General features: G+C 43.3%; 1 protein-coding gene across 2 annotated transcripts in view; it reads left to right on the top strand.

The window, feature by feature from the left end:
* Window positions 1–21023, top strand: part of LOC149323087 (3',5'-cyclic-AMP phosphodiesterase 4B-like) — a 144401-nt gene that overhangs the window by 110039 nt on the left and 13339 nt on the right. For both annotated transcript variants that reach the window (XM_089487118.1, XM_089487127.1), the window contains exons 7-11: window positions 2749–2842; window positions 11054–11232; window positions 14971–15069; window positions 16268–16432; window positions 18966–19065. In XM_089487118.1, the coding sequence (XP_089343244.1) occupies window positions 2749–2842; window positions 11054–11232; window positions 14971–15069; window positions 16268–16432; window positions 18966–19065 (637 nt within the window). The remainder of the gene's footprint in view (window positions 1–2748; window positions 2843–11053; window positions 11233–14970; window positions 15070–16267; window positions 16433–18965; window positions 19066–21023) is intronic.

Below are 21023 nucleotides of genomic sequence, written 5' to 3'. Positions count from 1 at the left end.
CGGAGATTTCTGTGCCCACTTTCTGTTTATCCATCTCATGTCACAGCCGTGGTGAAGCAGCCATGTTGGTATAGGGAGGGCAGATTTCGTCACAATTCACAACCTTCAGTGGCCAGATGTCATCAAGGACACTGCCACATGTCTGGTGTCTTTGCATCCCTAAAAAGGTACCAGGTGGAACTCTTGTACCTGATGTTCCAGGTAGGAAATTGGCTTTGATCCTCCTCCTTTCACTGTGGGAAAAGTGTCCTCGATTACCTTTTCAGTCAATCATTCTCTGCATAAACCACCAGCCTGTTCCACCTCAAGAAACATTCCTGCCTCTCCTACTTGCATAGCACAGCACAGCATAGCATTTATATTTCTGTACCGCTTCGTTGTGAACCCAGCACTCTCTAAGCCAGTGGTTCCCAAACTCTGATCCTCCAGATGTTTTGGACTTCAGTTCCCAAAATTCCTGACTATTGGTCAAGCTGGGGAAACCACTGCTCTAAGCGATTTACAATCTGTAAGCCATTTGCCCCCAACAAGCTGGGTATTCATTTTACCGACCTACAAAAGGATTCACTCTTTGATTCCAGAGGCCCTTTCACACTACAGAATTATAGTGCTACATTTCACCTTTAACAGCCATGCCTGCATCCTGTGGAATCCTGGGGTTTGTAGTTCAGTCAGAGGCACCTGAACTACAAACTCCTGGTCAAAATCCTTAACGGTCCTCCCTTCAGTGCCACGCCCAGGATTCCATAGGATGTTGCCATGGCAGTTAAAGTGGGATCATAGCACTATAATTCTGCAGTATAAATGGGCCCCTAGTGAGCACTCCAGAGGCTCCTGATCTCACCCAGTAACAGTGCTTCCATTTTGTCATGGCTGGCAGTTATATTAGTAATGGCATTTATGGGGGAAGAGGTGCTGGGGGACTGCTGAAATATTTCTAGGAAAGTATGGAGTGGTTCAGCATCTTGGCCCAAGGTCATAGAGAAAAAGAGGGAGAATCAGTATGTTAACATTTCATAGAGGCAGTAGGATGATCAAGAGAAGGATTAGAGATATTTTGGCCCTCCAGATGTTTCAGACTATAACACCACAGTCCTTTTCCACTGTCCATGCCAGCTGGGGCTCCTAGGAGTTGGTGTCTATAGAGCCCAATTTTCCCTTTGCCTGTCCCAGAGGATTGTACCTCACTGCAATTGAGAACTGGACTATGACTTTGGAAACCAGGGTTCAGTTCCTACCTCAGCCATGAAACTCACTGGGTGACCTTGGGCAAGTCACACTCTCTCAACCTCAGGGGAAGTCAATGACAAACCTCCTCTAAACAAACCTTGTCAAGAAAACCAAATGGCCTTAGAGTTGCCATAGGTCAGAAACAGCTTGAAGGCACATAACAATAACAAACATGCTCACAAGCAGTACTTCTGTGTTTTGAGTTCTGCTTGCAGTAAAATTACATCTGTGCTATCCAGCTGTTTAAACAGAGTATATATATTGTCATGACCTTCATAGCAAAGCATCAGATGCATTCAGAGACATGTGTGCACAGCTGTGATGCTTTGCCTCTATACTGACATTACATTATCTCCTCATGCAGGGAAATTCTAAATCCCAGCATGCTTCTATGAGCACTTGATAGATGGCACACATCTTAAAGAAATGCATGCCACTGAAGCATTGTTTTTCATGTTTCCCACCTCCTCTTACACTTTTCTGAAGAACCCCTGCATGTCAGCTGTGGGATCCCTATGTAGTGCAGGAAGTTTCAGGGTGTATCCTGGAGCAGAGCCTGGGAAAGTTAGTCCCTGTTCGGACTGGCTTGAAAGGCCGGCCTGGGGGTGGAGTCGGGGCATCACGTCCAGATGGTGCACACCCTGACTCCACCCCCCAGGGCGCCATGATGCCGAGCGCCACTCCACATGGCATCATGGCACTCCTCTGGTGCTGTGTTCATACGACGCAACCCCGAAGGAGCGCTGTATAGCTATGGCAACATGGCTAATGGCACCCTTTCCAGGACGCAAAAAGGAGCCATTTTTTGTGGCTCCTTTTCACACCATGGAAAGGCTGGATCGGGGTTGCAGCATGAGGTTGCTGCAGCCCCAATCCAGCTGAAGAAGGGGGCTGAAGGCTGCCCCTTCGGGGGCTGTTTGTACAACTGCTTTCTTTTCTGGGCTACAGGTTCTAGAACTTCCCAGCCAGGATGGCCAGTGGCCAGGCTGGTTGGACTATTGTATGAATTATAATCCAGAAAAGTAAATTTTCCAGTGTTGGCCCTATGGGTGCCCACTTGATTCACAAAGATTGTTGATTAGTCTAGTTGATCGTAGCTGCAGCCAGACCATGTGACAAAGACTGAAAAGACTGGACAGCAGTAAACATACTTATTTGCTACTACTGATCTCGTTGGAACACAGTTTAAAAACTTCTACATTAGAGCAATGCACACAGATTCAAAATGTAACTTGCATGTTTATTAAGCCACTTCTACTAACAGATGCCAACTTGGAATCATTCCTGTACCCCGAGACTGTGTTTACTTGCACATGCAAAGTAGGGCTATACATGAGCCTGTCTTCATCCTTGTATTTTTTGTAATTCTCGTGCAGTCACAAACAGTTGCCTGTTCTGTGAGAAGTGTGCACCTATGCACATTTTGCACACAAGCATTCACAGCAGTGTATGTTACAGAAAATGCATATTAACTCCTTCACCATCAACTTTTCTCTCTCTTTACTCTCTCTCTGATAGTTCAAAAGAATGCTGAACCGTGAATTAACCCATCTTTCTGAAATGAGCCGTTCTGGAAACCAGGTCTCTGAATACATTTCCAACACCTTCCTAGGTGAGTACAAAAGAGCCATGCCTTTGGATAGACCTGTACGTACATACATTCTTTTAAAAACCTCTGTGTTTGTACAGTACTGTAAAACATATACTGTAAAACATAATTTGTTGTCTGGCTGAGGAAAAACAATCAGATATCACCATCCTCAAACAATACATTCCAATCAAGTCTAATCAGACAAATTAGTAATTAAAAAGAAAACTATCTACTTATCTATTAGTACCTGATGTAATTCACTTTTATGCAGCATGATATACATAAGTGGTGTCATTTTTTCTTATTGCTCATAATTTGGCTTGGACAGTTATTAGATTGCTCATACTATCCTCCTCTCCCAGAAGGAATAATTAGAGTTGCTTCTTCTGGTTTGCAGACATACATTGCATGGCCTGCATGAAGAAAGTAATCAGTTTAAATAGGAAATGCTACCAGTTCCTGATATTTTTTAATTTTAATAACACTTGAAAGCTGTAAATGTCTTTAATGTTTCCAGCAAAAGATCTTAGATGGCTTGAATTTTTACTTGATAAACAGACGCTTTCAAGAGTTTTCTCTAGTACCTGACAAATCAATTTCTTCATTCGTTTCACAAGTTTGATTGAAATGCCTCTGAGTCTTTCATCTTCACCTGCATATCTTGATTGTAATTTTTAAAGTCTTAATTCTTACACCTTCTTCTTCTAAAAATAATAATTAACCAATCCACTTCTCCAAGATTTGTCTGTCTTATATTCAGGGATACCTCTTAATGTTACATTACATTTTTCTCTGGGTTGGAAGGGGGAGTCTGAATGTGGATATTCTCTGGGATGCTTATCCTGCTTTGCAGTGAAAAGGCTGTAGAGAAAGACAAGGAGCATCCCTAGTTCTGAGTCAGCCTGGTTGCATGGTCAACAGGGAGATTCCCTCTGATCTCCAAAAGAGTTTAATGCAAGGGGCAAAGCACTGGCTCATTGATGCCACTGTGACATCAGTCTTGAATGGCTTGATTCACTAGGGAACCCAACCCCCTACTGCAAAAAAATAAGGCAGCCAGAGGAGTTGGGAAACATGGGTGATCAATAGCTGCAAACTCCAGCATTTTCCCCCGTCTCCTCTCAACAACCATCACACCTCAACATTTAGGGACACAACTAGTTTAAACCGTATTTCCCAATGCACTTCATCCATCCACACCTCCACCAAATCAGCTTAGCAGAGGGCAAGTCCTACAATTTGGGGAAAACCACACACCGAGATAACATTCCCCATCTACCACCTTCTTCCCTATTTATATTGGATTGCTGCCAGCTCCCCAGCTCCCCAAATAATTGGCCTAAAGGAAACAGTGGAGTTGAGATGGCTTTCCTTGCACTCTCTGTTCATGGTGCCATTGCAGAAACATGGGTGGAAATGGGAAGAGGAGCTTAAGCACTCATAATGGGCCCCCTAAGGCCATGTGAACCCCACAGATTTCCAGTAGCTGAATTGGGATGTTGTGCCTCTCAAGGCACCCACTCTTCCCTTCATGTTTTGAGTGTAAAATGGCACCACGGCTCCCCTCTAATACCTAAGGTCTGAATTATTTCAGTCTTTGGGGGGGTCCATACACATTTGTTGTCCCATAAACATTTATTTCAATGTTCCTTCTTTCACAGTTAATTGTGACAGAGTTATGTAACTTTTGAAAGTACTGTAACTAGAAAGCTTTAACTCATTACACCAGTAAGGTAACTTTTCCCTTTGTTACATTGCTTTTAAAATATAACTTCGTTGCCTGAAAAAGTTACTAGTTGCAGGTAGTGAGGTGACTTGTAACTTGTTATTCCCACACTCCAAAACCCAGCAATATATAATCTGATTTTGGTAGTGCTGTTCAGATAATTCTGGGTGTGAGATCTGGAACTGGCATCTTGTAACACTGGAATCCTTTGCATGCCTATTCAGAAGTAAGCTCCATTGAGTTGAATGGGGCTTTCCCCCCAGTAGATGAGTACAGAATTGCAACCTAAAACTTCAATCCTGTGCCCATTTACTTGTGAGTAAATGCCAAGTAGAATTTTCTATCCCACATGGTTAAATGAGTCTTCCAGGTGCTCCATCCCATACAAACACCTCTCCTGTGTGCCACACCATTACATGCACAAGCACATGCAACCATGCAAATACATGTTTCCTTCTCTATTGCGTACAATCCCACAACATGAAAATCCACCTGTGGGCACTGCATTTGTGAATAGAGACATACATGGTCATGTGGATAATGGCTAAGTTGGAGGTCTTTTCAGGTACCTCGCACAGACTCACACACACCTACATCCTTTTCCCAAGTCAGAGGAGAGAGCCAGTAGCTGAGGATAACCAAAACAAAACTCCTCCGCCTGCCCACCCGCCTGAGTTCTCCAGAAGCCAGGCCTCTGTTGACGTCAGCAGATGCAAATACCCAGCCTTAAGCAAATGTTGATGCAAAACGGCTGCTTGAATAGGAGCCTTGTGTCTGAACGAGCCGGAACATGGGCTGAGGATTCAGGCCAAGTGTATGTTGGTGCAAAGGTCAGAATTCACACTCCCTGCTCCCTTCTGAGCAGCTGTGACACGTGTCCTACCAAGGTCAGGTGGCAGGTCAAGGTGGAACAAGCCAAAGGTGAGAGAAGGGGAAGGAGAGAAATTATATCCCCTGTGCTATTTGGTTTTTGACAACATGGCCCACAGCCAGCCCATAGAAGTCTAGCCAACACATAGCCAGTGGTGGCAATGGTGGTAGTGCTGCTGCTGGAAGTGTGGCTTCTCAGATCATGTGTGCAGGTAGGGCATCTGATATTAACCAGCTTGAATAAACCAGATGCTGGGACCCCTAGGTGGTCTCTGGTGTTCAACAGACGATGTTGTGTTTAGCATACCAGCATGGGACAAAGCTAGGAATCCACCTGGATATCTGGATTTCATTTTGGCTGTGAACAGGAATGGATCGCAGGAAATGAGCAGAACCACTGGGTTGCTTCTGGCTTAAAGAGGAAAGTGGGGGATGTTCATTAGGGTGAGGAAGGAAAAGAGAACAGAACTCTTGGTTCTGGTTCCACCTCTGCCAAAGTTTCTCTGATGGTCTGACGTTCCTATTTGGAATAGAACCTGCCACAGAAAAACACACAGCCTTAGCAGAGCCAACTTTACTATGCAGACAAACCAGGCCTGGAGTGCCACAGTTCAAGGAGTGCACACCATACCAGGGACAGTTCACTAATCTGGGCCAAATGTGCCCTTACTGGTGCCCTCCAGATGTTTTGGACTATAACTCCCAGTAGCCCCAGCCAGCATGGGCAGTGTTCAGGATTGACAGAGAATATAGCTCCAAAAGAGAACAAGGTTGAGGAAGGCGGGCCCGGATATGTCCCACTCTCAGGGAAATCCCAGAATCTTTTTGTTCATGCAGAAAGCTGGCCTACAGCATGGGCTGCAGATGTATCTGAGCTGAGGTTTTGTAGTGCCCACTCTCTAATGTGAAAGGATGTCTTTGCACCCTACAAAGCTTGAAAGACAACCAGCTGATTTTGTACACTCAGTCTTCTGAATCTAGACAATCTTGGAGAGGGCTTAGAAAGCTTTGCACTGTCTTCTAGAAATATTTGAGAAGCTCAGAAGGGCTTTGGAGTAAGAGTAGGAGCCGATCCACTAAGACAGTGCTACACAAAAGTCCCTGGACCAGTGCTGGTCCCTGAGTCATTGCCTGCCAGTCCCTGGTGATCATCCAAAAAAGAAAGAAACAGTTGTAGCCAAAGGGCACAAATAACACTGAGGAAATAATCTGAGAAGCCCTCTTCTAAGAGGAGCAGCTCATCCCCAGGGAAAAGCTGAAATGCATCCTGATTGGTGTGTGTGTGTGTGTCTTCTGATGTCACAATCCTGTTTCCTAGCAAGGCAGGGCCCCCAACACTCCAGAATGGAACCATATCTTTTGCCCTGCTTCTTCCCGCAGCCTCTTGCCCACCCCACCTCCCACTCTACCATGAGGCCCCCCTGCCGCTGCTTTTCCCGCAGGTACCATTGGGGCCTACCTCAACCCTGTCATGATGTGACCCACACCCACTTCTCTGTCACCCTACGCCCTCCCCACTTCCTGCCCCCACTGGGCTCTCCCAGTGTCCGCCACTTACCCCTGGGCAGGCTGTCCCCACCACCCTCTCTCTTCTCCCAGTGGGTGCCCCCCACACATGACTTCTTGCCCCTAGAGACAGTGCTAGAAGAAGGAGGGGGAACAAGGCCTTCCACTACCGAGGGTGAGTCTCCCAACTCCCACCATCTGGTTGGTATTGTGTGTACAGACCTCCTGTGTAATGTTCTTTCACTCACATCCATCACAAGTGCCCACATTTTCCCTTCTCTGCCGCCCACCCTAAAAAAACCTAAGGGCTCCATCTTATGCTGGCTAATATTAGGGTTGCCATAATTGTCCACTATTACCAGAAACAAAATGTGGAACAAATTAGAGACAAAACTGTAGGACAGCTGCAGGACAAAACACAGCCCAAAATGTAGGACATTTAAAAAAGGGAGGACCTTAAATGTCCTACATTTTGGGCTGAGTTTTGTCCTGCAGTTGTCCTACAGTTTGGTCTCGAATCTGTCCTACATTTTGTCCCTGGTAATAGTGGACAATTATGACAACCCCACATCTACTGATAAATTGTGGCCTCAATTCAGTTGTTAGTCCAAGCTGGAGTAGACCCACTGAACTGATGGAGCTTACAAGAGTGTTGATTTAGCCATTTCTTCTCAATCCATTGGGTCTTCTCTGTGTGGGACTAAAAATTAGATTCAAGCTTAAGTGGGCATGGATTTTAGTGGGAGGTTTTACTGTTACTTTTTCCATCTACTTTTTAATAAAGTGGCTAGATTTGCACGCTCTTCACTGGGAAAGGGAGTTTCTAAAAATCTGGCTCAGTCAATAGAAAGAAGATGTTGTTGAGAGGAGGTGATAATGTACTACCATCTCTCACCCACCAATGTTTATTTTTAACTACATAAAGGTTTGTCATATTTAAGAGGACTAGATATGTGCATATGTGTCTTCAAGTCACCTGTCCACTTATGGTGACCCCATGAATTTTCTAGCACTTACTTAGGCAAGGAATACTCAGAGGTGGTTTTTTTGGTTCCTTCCTCTGAAATACAGCCTACAGCACTTGTGATTCATTGGTGGTCTCCCATCCAAGTACTAAGCAGGGCTGACCCTGCTTTGCTTCCAAGATCAGAGAGGATCTGGTGCCTTTGGGGTATTTAGACTTGTCTACTGGATAGTTCATGGCTTTTCCAAACCTGCCTGCATTTCCTGTGACCATGAATCCCAACTCCTTGTTCTCCTATTCATCCCAAAGCCTACTGCCTGAAACAGAGCCTCATGCAGTACAAGGCTTGTTTTGCCAAACCTGTCTTTCCCTGCCCAAATCAATATGGCCAGTACTTCCTCCCACCATCCTTTTCCATCTTCCCCACTTCCCTGTCTTCAGTTTGACAATATTGTGTCTGTTGGAGAAGAAGGGGAATAGAGTTGGCCCTCCACATTTACACCTTTCATTATTCATGGATTTGACTAATATATTTTTCTAGGAATCTAGAAACTCTGTGGTCAACATCTGCCAAAACTCATGCTGGAGGATCTAAATATTCCTAGAGAGAACACTTCTCTAGGCATTTGTAGGTCCTCCAATGCAATTCTGTGGTCAACCTCCATCAGAGGTTGACTAGAGAGTTGCCCTGGAGGACCTAAAGATTCCTGGAAAGGTGATCTCTCAGGTTAAAAAAAAGAAGTTTTTTATTTGCAGTTTTTCCACTTTTATGGGGGTCCTGTGCCCCTAACCCCAGCGAATGTGGAGGGCCCATGGTATTCTCAGCACTGACTCTTTCCGCCTCCTGAAAGCAGCTCCTGATTTTGCGGAGAGGATGTAACATTCTTCCCTACCTCTTTGAGTCCTGAACATTGTGTGACCACTCTGAAAAAGGAGGCCATCTCTCAACCCTTGCTCTGCCTATTGTAGGGAAAGCAGGGAATTATTTGAAACTTAATGCTTCCCTCAACCCATGTTCCACAGCCTCTAATAGGATAGAGAGAGTGGAAAGCTCAATAATAATAAATTGACTGCATTTCCTGGAAACACACAAGTCATGATGGTCCCCATGCTAGCTGGGAGATTTGGGGAACTGTAGTTCAAAAGAGGAAGCCAGTATGGCAGAGTGGTTTGAGCATTGGACTGTGACTCTGGAGACTGGGGTTCAAATCTTGGCTAGTTTCATGGAAACCCACTGAGTGACCTTGAGCAACTCATACTCTCTCAGCCACAGAGGATAGCAATGGCAAATCCCCTCTGATGAAACTTGCCAAGAAAACCCCATGATAGGATTGCCTTAGCATTGCCATAAGTTGGAAACAACTTCAAGGCACACAACAGCAACAGCAACAAAGCTCAAAAATGTAACTTTTCTGAGTTGTGTCTAGAATACCTTCCTCCTTGGCTTCACAGGGTGACATAATCGGCCATGAAGCAATGTTCATGTCAGCCCTGAATTTATACACACACTAAAGAGGGCAATAACATCTAAAATCCACAAAACAGTGATTTCTTTATTTAATTATACTTTTATCACTGTTTTGTGGATTTTGGATGTTATTTTATTTTGCTGATTGGCCAATGCAGCTACTCCTGGACATGTACAATTAAGAGGGGAGTATGTTGTTGGGGTACTGTGAGTACAGAAAGCCTGGATGTTTTGTCTTATTATTTAAGCACATGTGCCTGAACAAAAGACCTCTTCAGAGCTGTACATTGGGAGTTTCAGTGTCCAAAGAAAACCAGATTTTGGAATGACGTGGCTCTTGGGAGCAGGTAGCTTTATATCTTTTTGTCAGAACAAACTGATGTAGATCAGTGTGTATGTACGCTAACACTTACCCTTCCATGTTGTTGTTAATAACTACCATAGCAGCAACAAACATTAAACCATATAACAACAGGTTTCTATAGTGCGACTGTTGCTGCTGCTGCTACTACTGCTAATAATAATAATAATAATAATAATAATAATAATAATAATAATACAGGTTGTGTGTTCCTTATCGGGAAATCTGAAGTAATCCAAAATCCAATATTGCTCATGTGAGTGACTGAGGTAGTGACACCTTTGCTTTCTGATGGTTTTCTGAATACAAACTTTGTTCCATGCACAATATTATTAAAATTATTGTGTATAAAATCAGGCTATATATATAAGATATATATGAAACATTAATGAATTTTGTGTTGAGACTTGGATCCTGTCTCCGAGATGTTTCATTATGTATATGCAAATATTCCAAAAGGCTAAATAAATAAATAAACAAATAAATAAATCTGGAATCCAGAACACTTTTTGTCCCAAGCTATTCAGATAAAGGATACCCAACCTGTAGTATTACTAGTAGTAGTAACACAACAACAACGACAACATTAATGTTTGAAAATATTTTAAAATAGTACCTAAGCTTCTCTGACCATTGGTACTAACCAGCGGGTACCTACAGCTACCAGAGCAAAGCACACACACCATTTCTGCAGCAGCACAAGTTGCACTTTGGAGGGCTTTTTTATGCTTTTCCTGTACCATCTCAAAAGTATTGCAAAACCAAGAAACATCTGTCTGGGAGAAGGCCATGTGTGTGTACCATGCAAATAGAGGGCTCCAACATATCAGTTAGTGCTACTAGTCAAAAGGCAATGTGCAGCTTGTTTTGGGGGTTTCTTGATGGTGTGTAGATTCATTTGAGGTGTACAAACCAAGGATGCATCTTTAGATTCCCTGTAAAATTCCATGAATGAGGACTTAGAATTTATTGTGAAATGATACAGTAAAATAATGATGTGAAAGCACCCTAAGTCTCTAAGAAGCTATTGTCTGTGTACAGCTGTTCCATCTATTCTTGAATTACCCTTCCCTCTCTGCCAGGTTTTGTAGGTAGAAAGAAGGGATTGGAGGGCCCATCTTGCTGATTAAATGCAGCACTTTCACTCTAAAGGATAAGTGGCTCTGTATAATGCAAACCTGTTAGTATGGGAGATAAAAGAGCTGCTGCACATCTCCCCTTTTAAGCCCTTCAAGTCTGCCCAGAGAGTTTCTTGCACAAGCTGCCAGACAGTGGCACCTTCAGTTTCTCGCCCTTGTCCCCTCTCTCTCTCAGATGCAGTCTCTTTTCGTCCTCAGACAAGCAGAATGATGTGGAAATCCCATCCCCAACACAGAAAGAGCGGGAGAAGAAGAAGCGGCAGCAACCCATGTGCCAGATCAGCGGGGTCAAGAAACTCATGCACAGTTCCAGCCTGACCAATTCCAGCATCCCCCGCTTTGGGATCAAAACAGACCAGGAAGAGCAGCTCAGTAAGGTGAGTTTTGCAGCAAATGAAAGCTGGCCACCCTCCTGTGGCAGGCAAACAGGTAGAATCTGGGCCTGACATGGAAGCTGGGTGGATTGAGAGTAGTGGGTCATAATGCGAAGACCTCTGGCAGGACTCTTGTGAAAAAAGAGGAGACATTTCGTTGTACCATATCTTTCTCAGTTCATGTTGCAGAGGCAGTGGGGTCTGGAGACTTGAGAACTCAGGGGGGTTTGAGGCATGGAGTGCAGAAACAGGCCTCTTACGGAATATATATACATTTGCTCCTCCTAATGTGCGGATCTGGGATCCGCGCCCTTAAATATATGTGGAGGGGGCGATCTCTGCTGTTTGCAATGGTACACACACCTGGTGCGCACACGGGGGTGCACTCCATTCAAGCCTATGGGGCTTGAGTAAGCACGAGCCTCCATTTTTGCAGGAGGGGTGGGTCCGGAACTGATCCCCCACAAAAACAGAGGGCCAACTTTGAGCCAGTATTTCCTCCAAACCCCTCTAACTACATACAGTCGGCCCTTCTTATACACGGATTTTTTATACACGGATTTAAGCATACACGGTTTGAAAATGTTCCAAAAAAGTATAAATTTACCTTGATGTTCCATTTTTTATTAGGGACACCATTTTGCTATGTCATTAAACTTAATGGGACTTGAGCATACACGGATTTTGTTATACACAGGGGATCTTGGAACCAAACCCCAGTGTATAACAAGGGTCCACTGTACTTATTACCCCTGAATACATACAGTGGGCCTTTGGTATCCGCTGGGGTTTGATTCCAGGACCCTCCATGGATATCAAAATCCATGGATGCTCAATATATACAATGATGTAGTAAAATGGTGTCCCTTATATAAAGTGGCAAAAATCAATGTTTGCTTTTTGGATTATTTTTAAAATACTTTCAAGCCGTGGATGGTAGAACTTGTGGATACAGAGTCCGTAGATAAGGAGGGCTGACTCTATATATTTAAGGCAGTATTTTGCCCCATACCTTCCTAAGTGTTCATATTATATAACATTCCAAACTTCTGTTTTTATTTCTCAATAATACCTTCTATCCAGTTTCCAAGTTCATTTGGCAATTAGCATCACAATGGCTTGTGATTCTGCTGTTTGTGAGCCAGACGGGCAGCAGGGAGTGGGAACTTACAGAGCCAGACCTAGATGCAGACTTGCTCCCAAGCAGTCTGCTAAAAAAAAAAGCAGGCTGTCCCAGGCTCAGGGATTGGTGCCCTGTACTTCAGTGCTTGCTGGACACTCCCTTCCTCATACTTGGGCTTGACTGTGTGGCACACTTGGCCAAAAAAGTGCACCAACCCTAAATTAATGTATTCCTAAGCCAGTTTATATTGGTTGGATCTCAAACTGTATTTCATCAGCCCAATTGAGAGCCTGCCCTGTTTGCCCTGAAATGACATCAAGAAAAAATGTTACCTTTCTGGAGGGGGCAGGTGTTGCGCACTTTACTGTATTGCGGCAACAACAAAGAGTTTTGTGGCATCTTTAAAGGCTAACAAATTTGTCATGGATGAAGCTTTCATAAACTTGAGCCCACACAATGTAGCCTCATTTCACAGATTAGAACGTGGAGGGTTGGGTGACACGTGGGCATGGGAACAGAAACGCAAAAACCGACAAGCCTTGACCATTTTCATTACCAGTGTTATCACTACCACACAAAAAACAAAGTAGCCATGTACACCTAGGAAAAATTAAAGGCAGAATTGGACTTTTGTTAGACCAATAAAATGTTACAGAAGTTGTCTGAGTCTGTAAACAGATACTTTACATAGAGGTGGGGAAAACACTACTGTTTTTTGATGTCCCCAATGCCCTCTCTTAAAAAATAAAACTACACACACAGGCCAATCCATCCATCCAGATTCGTTCTTTCTCCCCTTGTCCCTGAATTCTTATACCATCATGTTTTGGAGAAACTGAAAGCTCACACAACCTTTGTACCAGTTTTGTAATTTTTTTGTGATCTAATGAAACTCATTGTCCAGTTCTGCATTTTGGTTTGTTTGTTCTTATGCAGAGGGAAATTCAATCTTATTTCAGCTTATGAAGCTAAGTATAGTAGGCCCTTGGTATCTACTGGGGTTTGGTTCCAGGGCTTCCAAAATCGATGGGTTCTCATGTCCCATTAAATGCAGTGGTGTAGTAAAATCTTATCCCGTATATAAAATGGCTTTTTGGAATTTAATTTTTTTTTAATATAGTGCACCCTTGCTTTACATGGGGATCCGTTCCGTACCCCCCTGCATAATGCAAATAGCTCATATGCTCAAGCTCCATTGATAATCATGGGACTTGTGCACACGGCCCGCATGCCATTTTATCTCCGTCGCACAGCTTTCAGCATAAGTATTTTCAAGCCGTGGATGATTGAATCTGTGGATAAGGACTTCATGGATACAAAGGGTCAACTGTACATTTCCATGGGTCACCTGGACAGAACATACACCTATAGTGGATGTTGTAACTCTCTGATACCAGAAATGTAGAGATCTCAACAAAAGGGGTTCTCTAATAAGACAACTTTCTTTTAGCTAGTTTTCATAACTTAATCACAATATACATCAGTGTACCAGGCTGGAACTGGCTGGAAAAATCAACTGAGACACTTGTCTCTTTTACTCTGTTCTGAAATTCCTACACACTACAAGCTTCCAGAAGGAATGCATTCTGGTTCACATGACTTTGGCTGGCATTCTGTGCTGTGGTTACAGATTTATAACCTAGAGTTACAAATCCATAACTGCTCCATGTTCAGTATCACTACATAGTCATAATCATGGCACTAGTGCCATGATTGTATATGTTCCCCAATGCCCACCTTAACAGCCAGCAACTGAATCAGGCAAAAGAGGTGTTGATAATCATGGCATCAGGAGGATTACATTTCCACTCTTCTCCCACCATCAAGCAAGGCTATGACATGGCTCTAAGTAAAGTAACCAAGTAGTTGATGTAAAATATTGGCATTTATCTTTTCTTTTATTTAAGCTATGTAACTTTTCTGAAAAATATCATTTGTTAACTGGGCTGTTTATTTGCCTTTAAATCTCAGTATTATGAGTGACCTTAGTCAAAGCAGAAAATCTATTGCCTGTGTTTTATGACCCCTAAATTGCTACTTAGATTTTATGCAGTTATTAACTTACAGAACTTCTACAAAGGTAATGTTGTCATGCTTTGTTAAAAATAATTCATTACCCCTAATTCATTAAGGTTTTTTTTCAACAGTAATTTTAAAATCTGTTTTGTTTTAATCACTGCATACAGTAGTGATTACAGGTTCTTGTTGCTCCTAATAGCATTTTTGGCCACTTTTACTCATGTAAAGCCATATTGTTAATTTAACAATTTAATTCATGAATTAATCGTTTCTTCAAAATTCTTTTAACATTAGTGGAACAAGAGTTGTCTTTTGATGTTGTTGTGCTAAGGCCAACATTTCCAAGCTGTGGGTGTTCCCATTCCCTTTGGTGGTTACATGGTGTGTGTGTTTTTTCTCCCAGTTTTGACATTTCAGTCTTGGCATCATCACTAACGCCTCATACCTAGAATGCCAACTAAAACTCCTGTTGGAACACCAAAGAGTACATGTTATTGCTTTCTTCATTGTTTTATTTCTGCATCCTGTGGTGACCTTCTTTTGCCTTGAAACTCATTGTCCAAAAAGTGCACCACCACCTTTTCCATCTTTTTTTCCAGGAACTGGAATACCTGAACAAATGGGGCCTTAATATTTTCCGGGTTGCTGAATACTCCAACAATCGGTCACTTAGCTGCATCATATATACAATATTCCAGGTATGTATGCTCATTTTATAGAGTCCTGTCTCTATGAACCTTCTCTCCCTCCCACCCACTCCCCCACCGCCAAACCCAGTCTCTCCTACTGGTTTGGATCAAAAACCCACCTGAAGTATTAATAGAATCATAGCATCATAGAGTTGGAAGAACCACAAGGACCATCCAGTCCAACCCCCTGCCATGCAGGAATACACAACCAAAGCACCCCCAACAGATAGCTCTGTTGAGGAGAAAGGATTGTACTTTCAGGAGACTTTTTTTTCTGAAAGACATAGGCCATATTTTCTTTTTCTTCATGGCACAGGCCATGTCTTCCTGGGCATTTTTAAATGCAATATTTTTTGTTTGTTTGTTTCCTTTAGGAATGGGAACATGGGGGGTTCTTGGCTATTTTCTGCTCCTGGGCAGGTGGGTGGGGGCTAGTCTACTGATAGATGACACTTCTAGGTTCCCTGTTTCTCAGAAGAGGAGATTAATGAGAAATCTGACTGAGCTGCAAGTCAGTATTATTGAGTTCTCTGGAGCAGGGAAGTAGGATGTAGCAGGGGGAAACAAACAGAACATGGTGGTGACTTTAAAAATCAACAAGATGTACAGATCCGTTCTATCTGACAGAATGGGTTTAGTGGAACTACCAAAATACGTGCCTCCATGGGAGTTTTGGTCTGCCTCAGGACCTCTGACTCTCAGGGTTTTATGGCAACAGATGAGTACAGCGGGTTCTCTGGAACTGAATCCCATGGGCTGCCTGGGACAGGCAGAAGCATATCTGTCTCTGACTAAAACTCCTGTGTGACTGAGCACCAGAGTGGGCAGGGATCCTTTATTTTAAAGAGCTATATATGGATGTACAGCGACTCCTACACTGAGAATTTTAATAAATATTAAATGAAGGTAATGTCTGGGAAGGGACTCTGGCAGACTGAAGAAACCACTTGGGAACCTGTGAAGGAGGGGAGGCCCTCTTTCTCATCTTCTCTCCTGTTGTAGAGTAATTACTGCTCAGCAGATCTCTGTGCCTCACTTTTCCCAAATGAGGCTGTCGTTCAGCTACTATTGGCAGGGAGGAGGGCAAAGACAATTGGGTCTAATATTTCAAGAACCAGCTCCCTCAAAAGACCTCTTTAGCTGGGGCTTGTGCTGCAGATTTCCCAAGGCATGTTTTTCCTCTCCCTCACCACCACCCCTTCCTCAGGAAAGAGACCTGCTGAAAACTTTCAAGATCCCAGTGGACACGCTAGTCACTTACATCATGACGCTAGAAGACCACTACCATGCCGACGTGGCCTACCACAATAGCCTCCACGCGGCTGACGTCACACAGTCCACACACGTCCTCCTGTCTACACCAGCCTTGGATGTAAGTCTTTGCCCCCCTCATAATGGGTTGAGGGGGAAGAAGTGACAGAAGGGGGAAAATGTTAGTTTCAATCCACCCCTCTGAAGGAAACGTTCTCCCAGGAGGTGTGGACATTGAATTGCCAAGGGGAAAACTTACATTTTTGGACTGGGGCTAGGACAGAGACAGCCTAGATCTAACAAGGAGTTATTGAACTGCTGTTAGTGGAGACAGAAATTTTATTTCCTTCCTTTTACTGCATTGGATCCTGAGTGGATGCCTCTGCATTCACCAACCCTTCCTCAAAACCACTTTAAGCACAATCTTAAGCAAATATCTCAAACAAAATGCAAGCCCTTCTCCTTTCTTGTATGATTTTTTAATACATTTGCCCGATGAGCGAGCTTCTAAAGCAAGCCTAATGCATTTTGCACCTTTCAGTTGACCTAATAAGGATATTGCCATTATCTGTATTTGGATTTTGTTGGATATTAGGACTATACCTCCCAGGTGGCAGGCATGTTCCCTTGGGATTCTGGGAGTTGTAGTCTAAAACAGTAATTTTTCCAGGCTTGGGAATTCTCTATACAATATATGGTAGAGATTTAATTCTAGGTGTGGTCTTGGCAGAGCTGGCCATTGACTCCATGCTCAGTCACAAAATGCTGTTTTGTTTGTTTCCTACATTTTTACCCTGCCTTTTCTTCAGGAAGTTTAAGGTAGCATATTTAATTTTTTTCCTCAGAACAACCTGTGAGGTAGGTTAGACTGAAAGATGACCAGCTTCAAGGCAAAGAGGAGATTTGAACCTGCGCAACCCCAGTCTATGTCAAAACACTAATTACTACACCAGTTTGCAGTAAGGCAATGTTTTCCACCTAATTTACGTCTCAGGGTTATGCAGATTCAAAAGATTTGTATTCTGTGCACTAAAAGGTATGATGTGGTTGAGAAATCCACTGGCTGTGACTGGCCCAGCATATCGCAGATGAGTGTTCATGGTCTGAAAAGTCTGACTCTCAGTGGCTGATCTGCTTTGATTTTAGATTGGGGAGGGCTGGTTTTAGGTTGTAGGGAATAGAGAGGCAAGCAAAGAGTAAAAAAGAGTTGGGAATTTGAGAGCAAATGAAAGAGAGGCAAGAGCCAGGAACTCAAAAGGCAATAAGTCTCAATAATGCTTGAATTCAGCTTGCATGTTTCCTCTTCTTTTATTCAAATTCCTCTCCTTCTCCTTTTGACTCTAACTCTTCCCTTTCATTCCCTTCTTTCCACTTCTCCAATCTTCTAACTTTCCATTTCTCTTTCTCATTCCTCCCTTCTCTTCTTTCTCCTTCTGTCTACCATCCACCTACTTTTGCCTACCCTATCCTCTCTTTCACTTACCCTATCCTCCTTCACTTACTTAATATCCCTCTTGTATTTCTTTCCTCTTTCTCATCAAGCTAAAATCAAGGATCACATCAACTTTCTTAACACATATTTCAGTTTCTCTCTAATGCACATACTCCTTTATCTCTTACATTAGCATAATGTTCACGTAATGTTTTTGAACAACCATCCAGATCTTAGCTTTCGGTAACTACTGTAAAGCTCTTTATAAAAGACATTAATGGTACGTTACAGACCCAGTGTCTGCATTATCATTGTCCCAGGCAACTTGATGAGTACCATTATTAATTGATTAAATAGAGGCAGAACTTGGAAAAGTTACTTTCTTTGGACTTCACCTCCCCAGAATGCCCCATGGTTGATCACCATGCTAGCAAGAGGATTCTAAGGATTGTGGGCTCCAAATATAACTTCTACAATATGTTTAGGAGAGGCAGTATGTTACTAGAACTACTTGGTTCACCTTCTAAGGACCACAGCAATGAGATGCTGGCTCCTTCTCTTTCAGTCTCTGCTTGCAACCCTGGCCTTGCTACAACAATGGCAATGCTATATTGTGAGAAGCTAAAGCAGCCTTCCCAAATATGGTTGTCTCCATATGTTTTTGGATTATAACTCCCTTCAGTCCCAAACAGGAAATGGGGAGCCAAATTGGGATTTGTAGTCCAAACCTTTTGGTTTGAACCAGGTTGTAGAATGTTGAATTACAGCAGATGAACCCATGATTTTTTGTTTTTCCTATTGACATAATAATTTCTAGTTCCACTTCCAAAGCTATGCTCTACCCATTGTACCCATCCAACTTGAGACTGGGAGGGAGGTTGATCTGAGTGAGAATATATTTTCCCCAATTTTGTTGTTAAACAGAATGGGAATGAGAGGAGGACTGACTTCCCTTGCAGCCCAGAAAACTTTGTATATGTCTTGGGGTTTTGTACATGCTTCTTACTGCCCAGGAAAATCTCTGGCCTGCAGTGCCTCTCCAGCCAGAGCAGCCACACAGAGAAACATAGGGTTCAGGTCCTAGGAGTTCCCTGTAAACATAAATCCCTTTTGCAAAAACCTATCTGCTCTTATTTAGCAAGGCACCTTCCCCATATCTCTGCAAACAGATAAAAGTCTCCAAAGGTATAGCAAGCGCTCTCATGCCCTCTTCCTTTTGCAGGCTGTCTTCACTGACTTGGAGATCCTAGCTGCAATATTTGCTGCTGCCATTCATGATGTGGACCATCCTGGCGTTTCCAACCAGTTCTTGATCAACACCAGTGAGTGGCACATTGAAACTGTGGGCAAATGGGATCACAAGTATGTTGTATTGAGCAGGGGGTGTTCATGACTTGTCAGATAAGGAAGCCTTCAATAGCAGAAAAGGGATTTGACTATCAGCCAGATTTCCCTCATGCCGTGTAGTTTAACCTCCCACAACTGATATCATCCAGATGTTCTGGCCTACAAATCCCATCATTCCCAGAAATTGACAGTGTTGGTTGGGAATGGTAGGAGATGTATGCCAACACACCTGAAGGCATCTGGGTTATGGAAGATTCTTGGAATGAACAACCTCTTCTGCCCGTAATGCAGTCACTTTGTAGTGTGACCTTCTAGATGTTATTTTTGTGCAGCTTCCATCATAGAGTTGGAAAAGACCACAAGGGCCATCTAATCCAACTCCTTGCCAGGCAGGAACAACAATCAAAGCATTCCTGACAGATAGCCATACAGCCTCTGCTTTAAAACCCATCACACGCCAAGGCAGTGGATTCCACTGTTGAACAGCTCCTACCATAAGGAAGCTCTTCCTAATGTTTAGCTGGAAACTTTTTCCTGTAGTTCCTTGTTGTGCTGCATGAGCTGATGAGAGGTATAGTTCAAACATATCTGAAGGGACACGTGTTCACATACACTCACACTATAATGGTTATGTCCTGGTTGTTTCTACTACAAATTGTTTTTACTAGTGTTGTGAGCATTTGAGGACTGTGATTCTGAAAGACAGGCAGCCCCCCTGAACTACCCAAGAGTGGAAACTAAGACATGTTGCAGCCCTGGTTGCAGCCTGATCCAAGCAGTGTGAACAGGGGTGTGTTCACCCCATCTTGCAAACTGTACTGTGGCTACAACTACAGGATTTTTCTCTAGAAAGGTAACTGGGGCCATCTTGTTATCTTGTGGCCTCAGCCACATCCTCTGTGGTGGGAAGAGGATGCTGTGTGTGTGGTTCCTTCTGATGTGACAAACTGCCACAATACCTCCTACATCAGTGCAGATGGGCCATCACCACCACATTTCCCCAGTAGGGAGTCTGTTAAGTAACCAAAGACATTCTGTGCTCTTCCCTGGGGGGTTTTGTACCTTTTTGAGAACACAAGACACATTGGAGAAGAAAAATAAGGCTGACACCAACATCTGCAGGAGCATAATCTAGAATAGACCTAACATCTACACACCTGCTTACGAAGATGTGTATATATTCCTAAAGTTCAAGGTAGCTTACAACATAGTGGATTTATAACCAAAAATAAATGGCATACAAACTCTTAATTGTAACAATCCAGTATTTAAAAAAATCCATAGCAACATACCAGAGTGCAAACAAACCTCCACCCTCCCCAACCCAAGGCCTTCAGAAATAGATCAGCCTTAGATAAATACCTTAAATCAAGGAGGGGTATATCTAAAGAGCACTCCTAAATGGGGCTGTACTACAGCATTGGGGCACCCACAGAGTAGACCCTGTTCCATTCAGGTGATGATCTTACTGAATCTATAGCAATAGTTCAAAGGTAGTGAGCTTATCTGGCGAGTCAAGCATTCCCTCAGGTATATGCAGACATACTTATTTGTATGCACTATGTACATAGCCTTTTTTGGCCCAAGACTTAACTTTAGTTTGACCCAGACTAACTTTAATCTATTTTAGGTTGCTATCTTGCTCCTTGGCCACTTCTACTCTTGAGGCTGGAGGAAAATAGTCCAACTGGAATCCCTGGTAAAAATTGGTGCTGTATGACAGCATAGCGTAGTGCAGTGGTCCCCAAACTTTGCTCTTTAAGGGATTTTGGACTTAGCTTCCAAAATCCCAGTCTTTTGGCTAACATGGCTGAGGCTTCTGGGAGCTGAAGTATAAATGTTTTAAAGGGCACCATTTGAGGACCACTAGCATAGTGGTTTGAATGTTGGACTGTAATTCTGGAGACCAGGGTCTTGATTCCCTGCTCGGCCA

This window comes from Sceloporus occidentalis, unplaced genomic scaffold, assembly GCF_023333645.1.
Source record: "Sceloporus occidentalis isolate IW3139 unplaced genomic scaffold, rSceOcc1.0.p SCAF_1, whole genome shotgun sequence".
NCBI lineage: Eukaryota > Metazoa > Chordata > Lepidosauria > Squamata > Phrynosomatidae > Sceloporus > Sceloporus occidentalis.
This window is presented reverse-complemented; position numbering and strand designations above follow the sequence as displayed.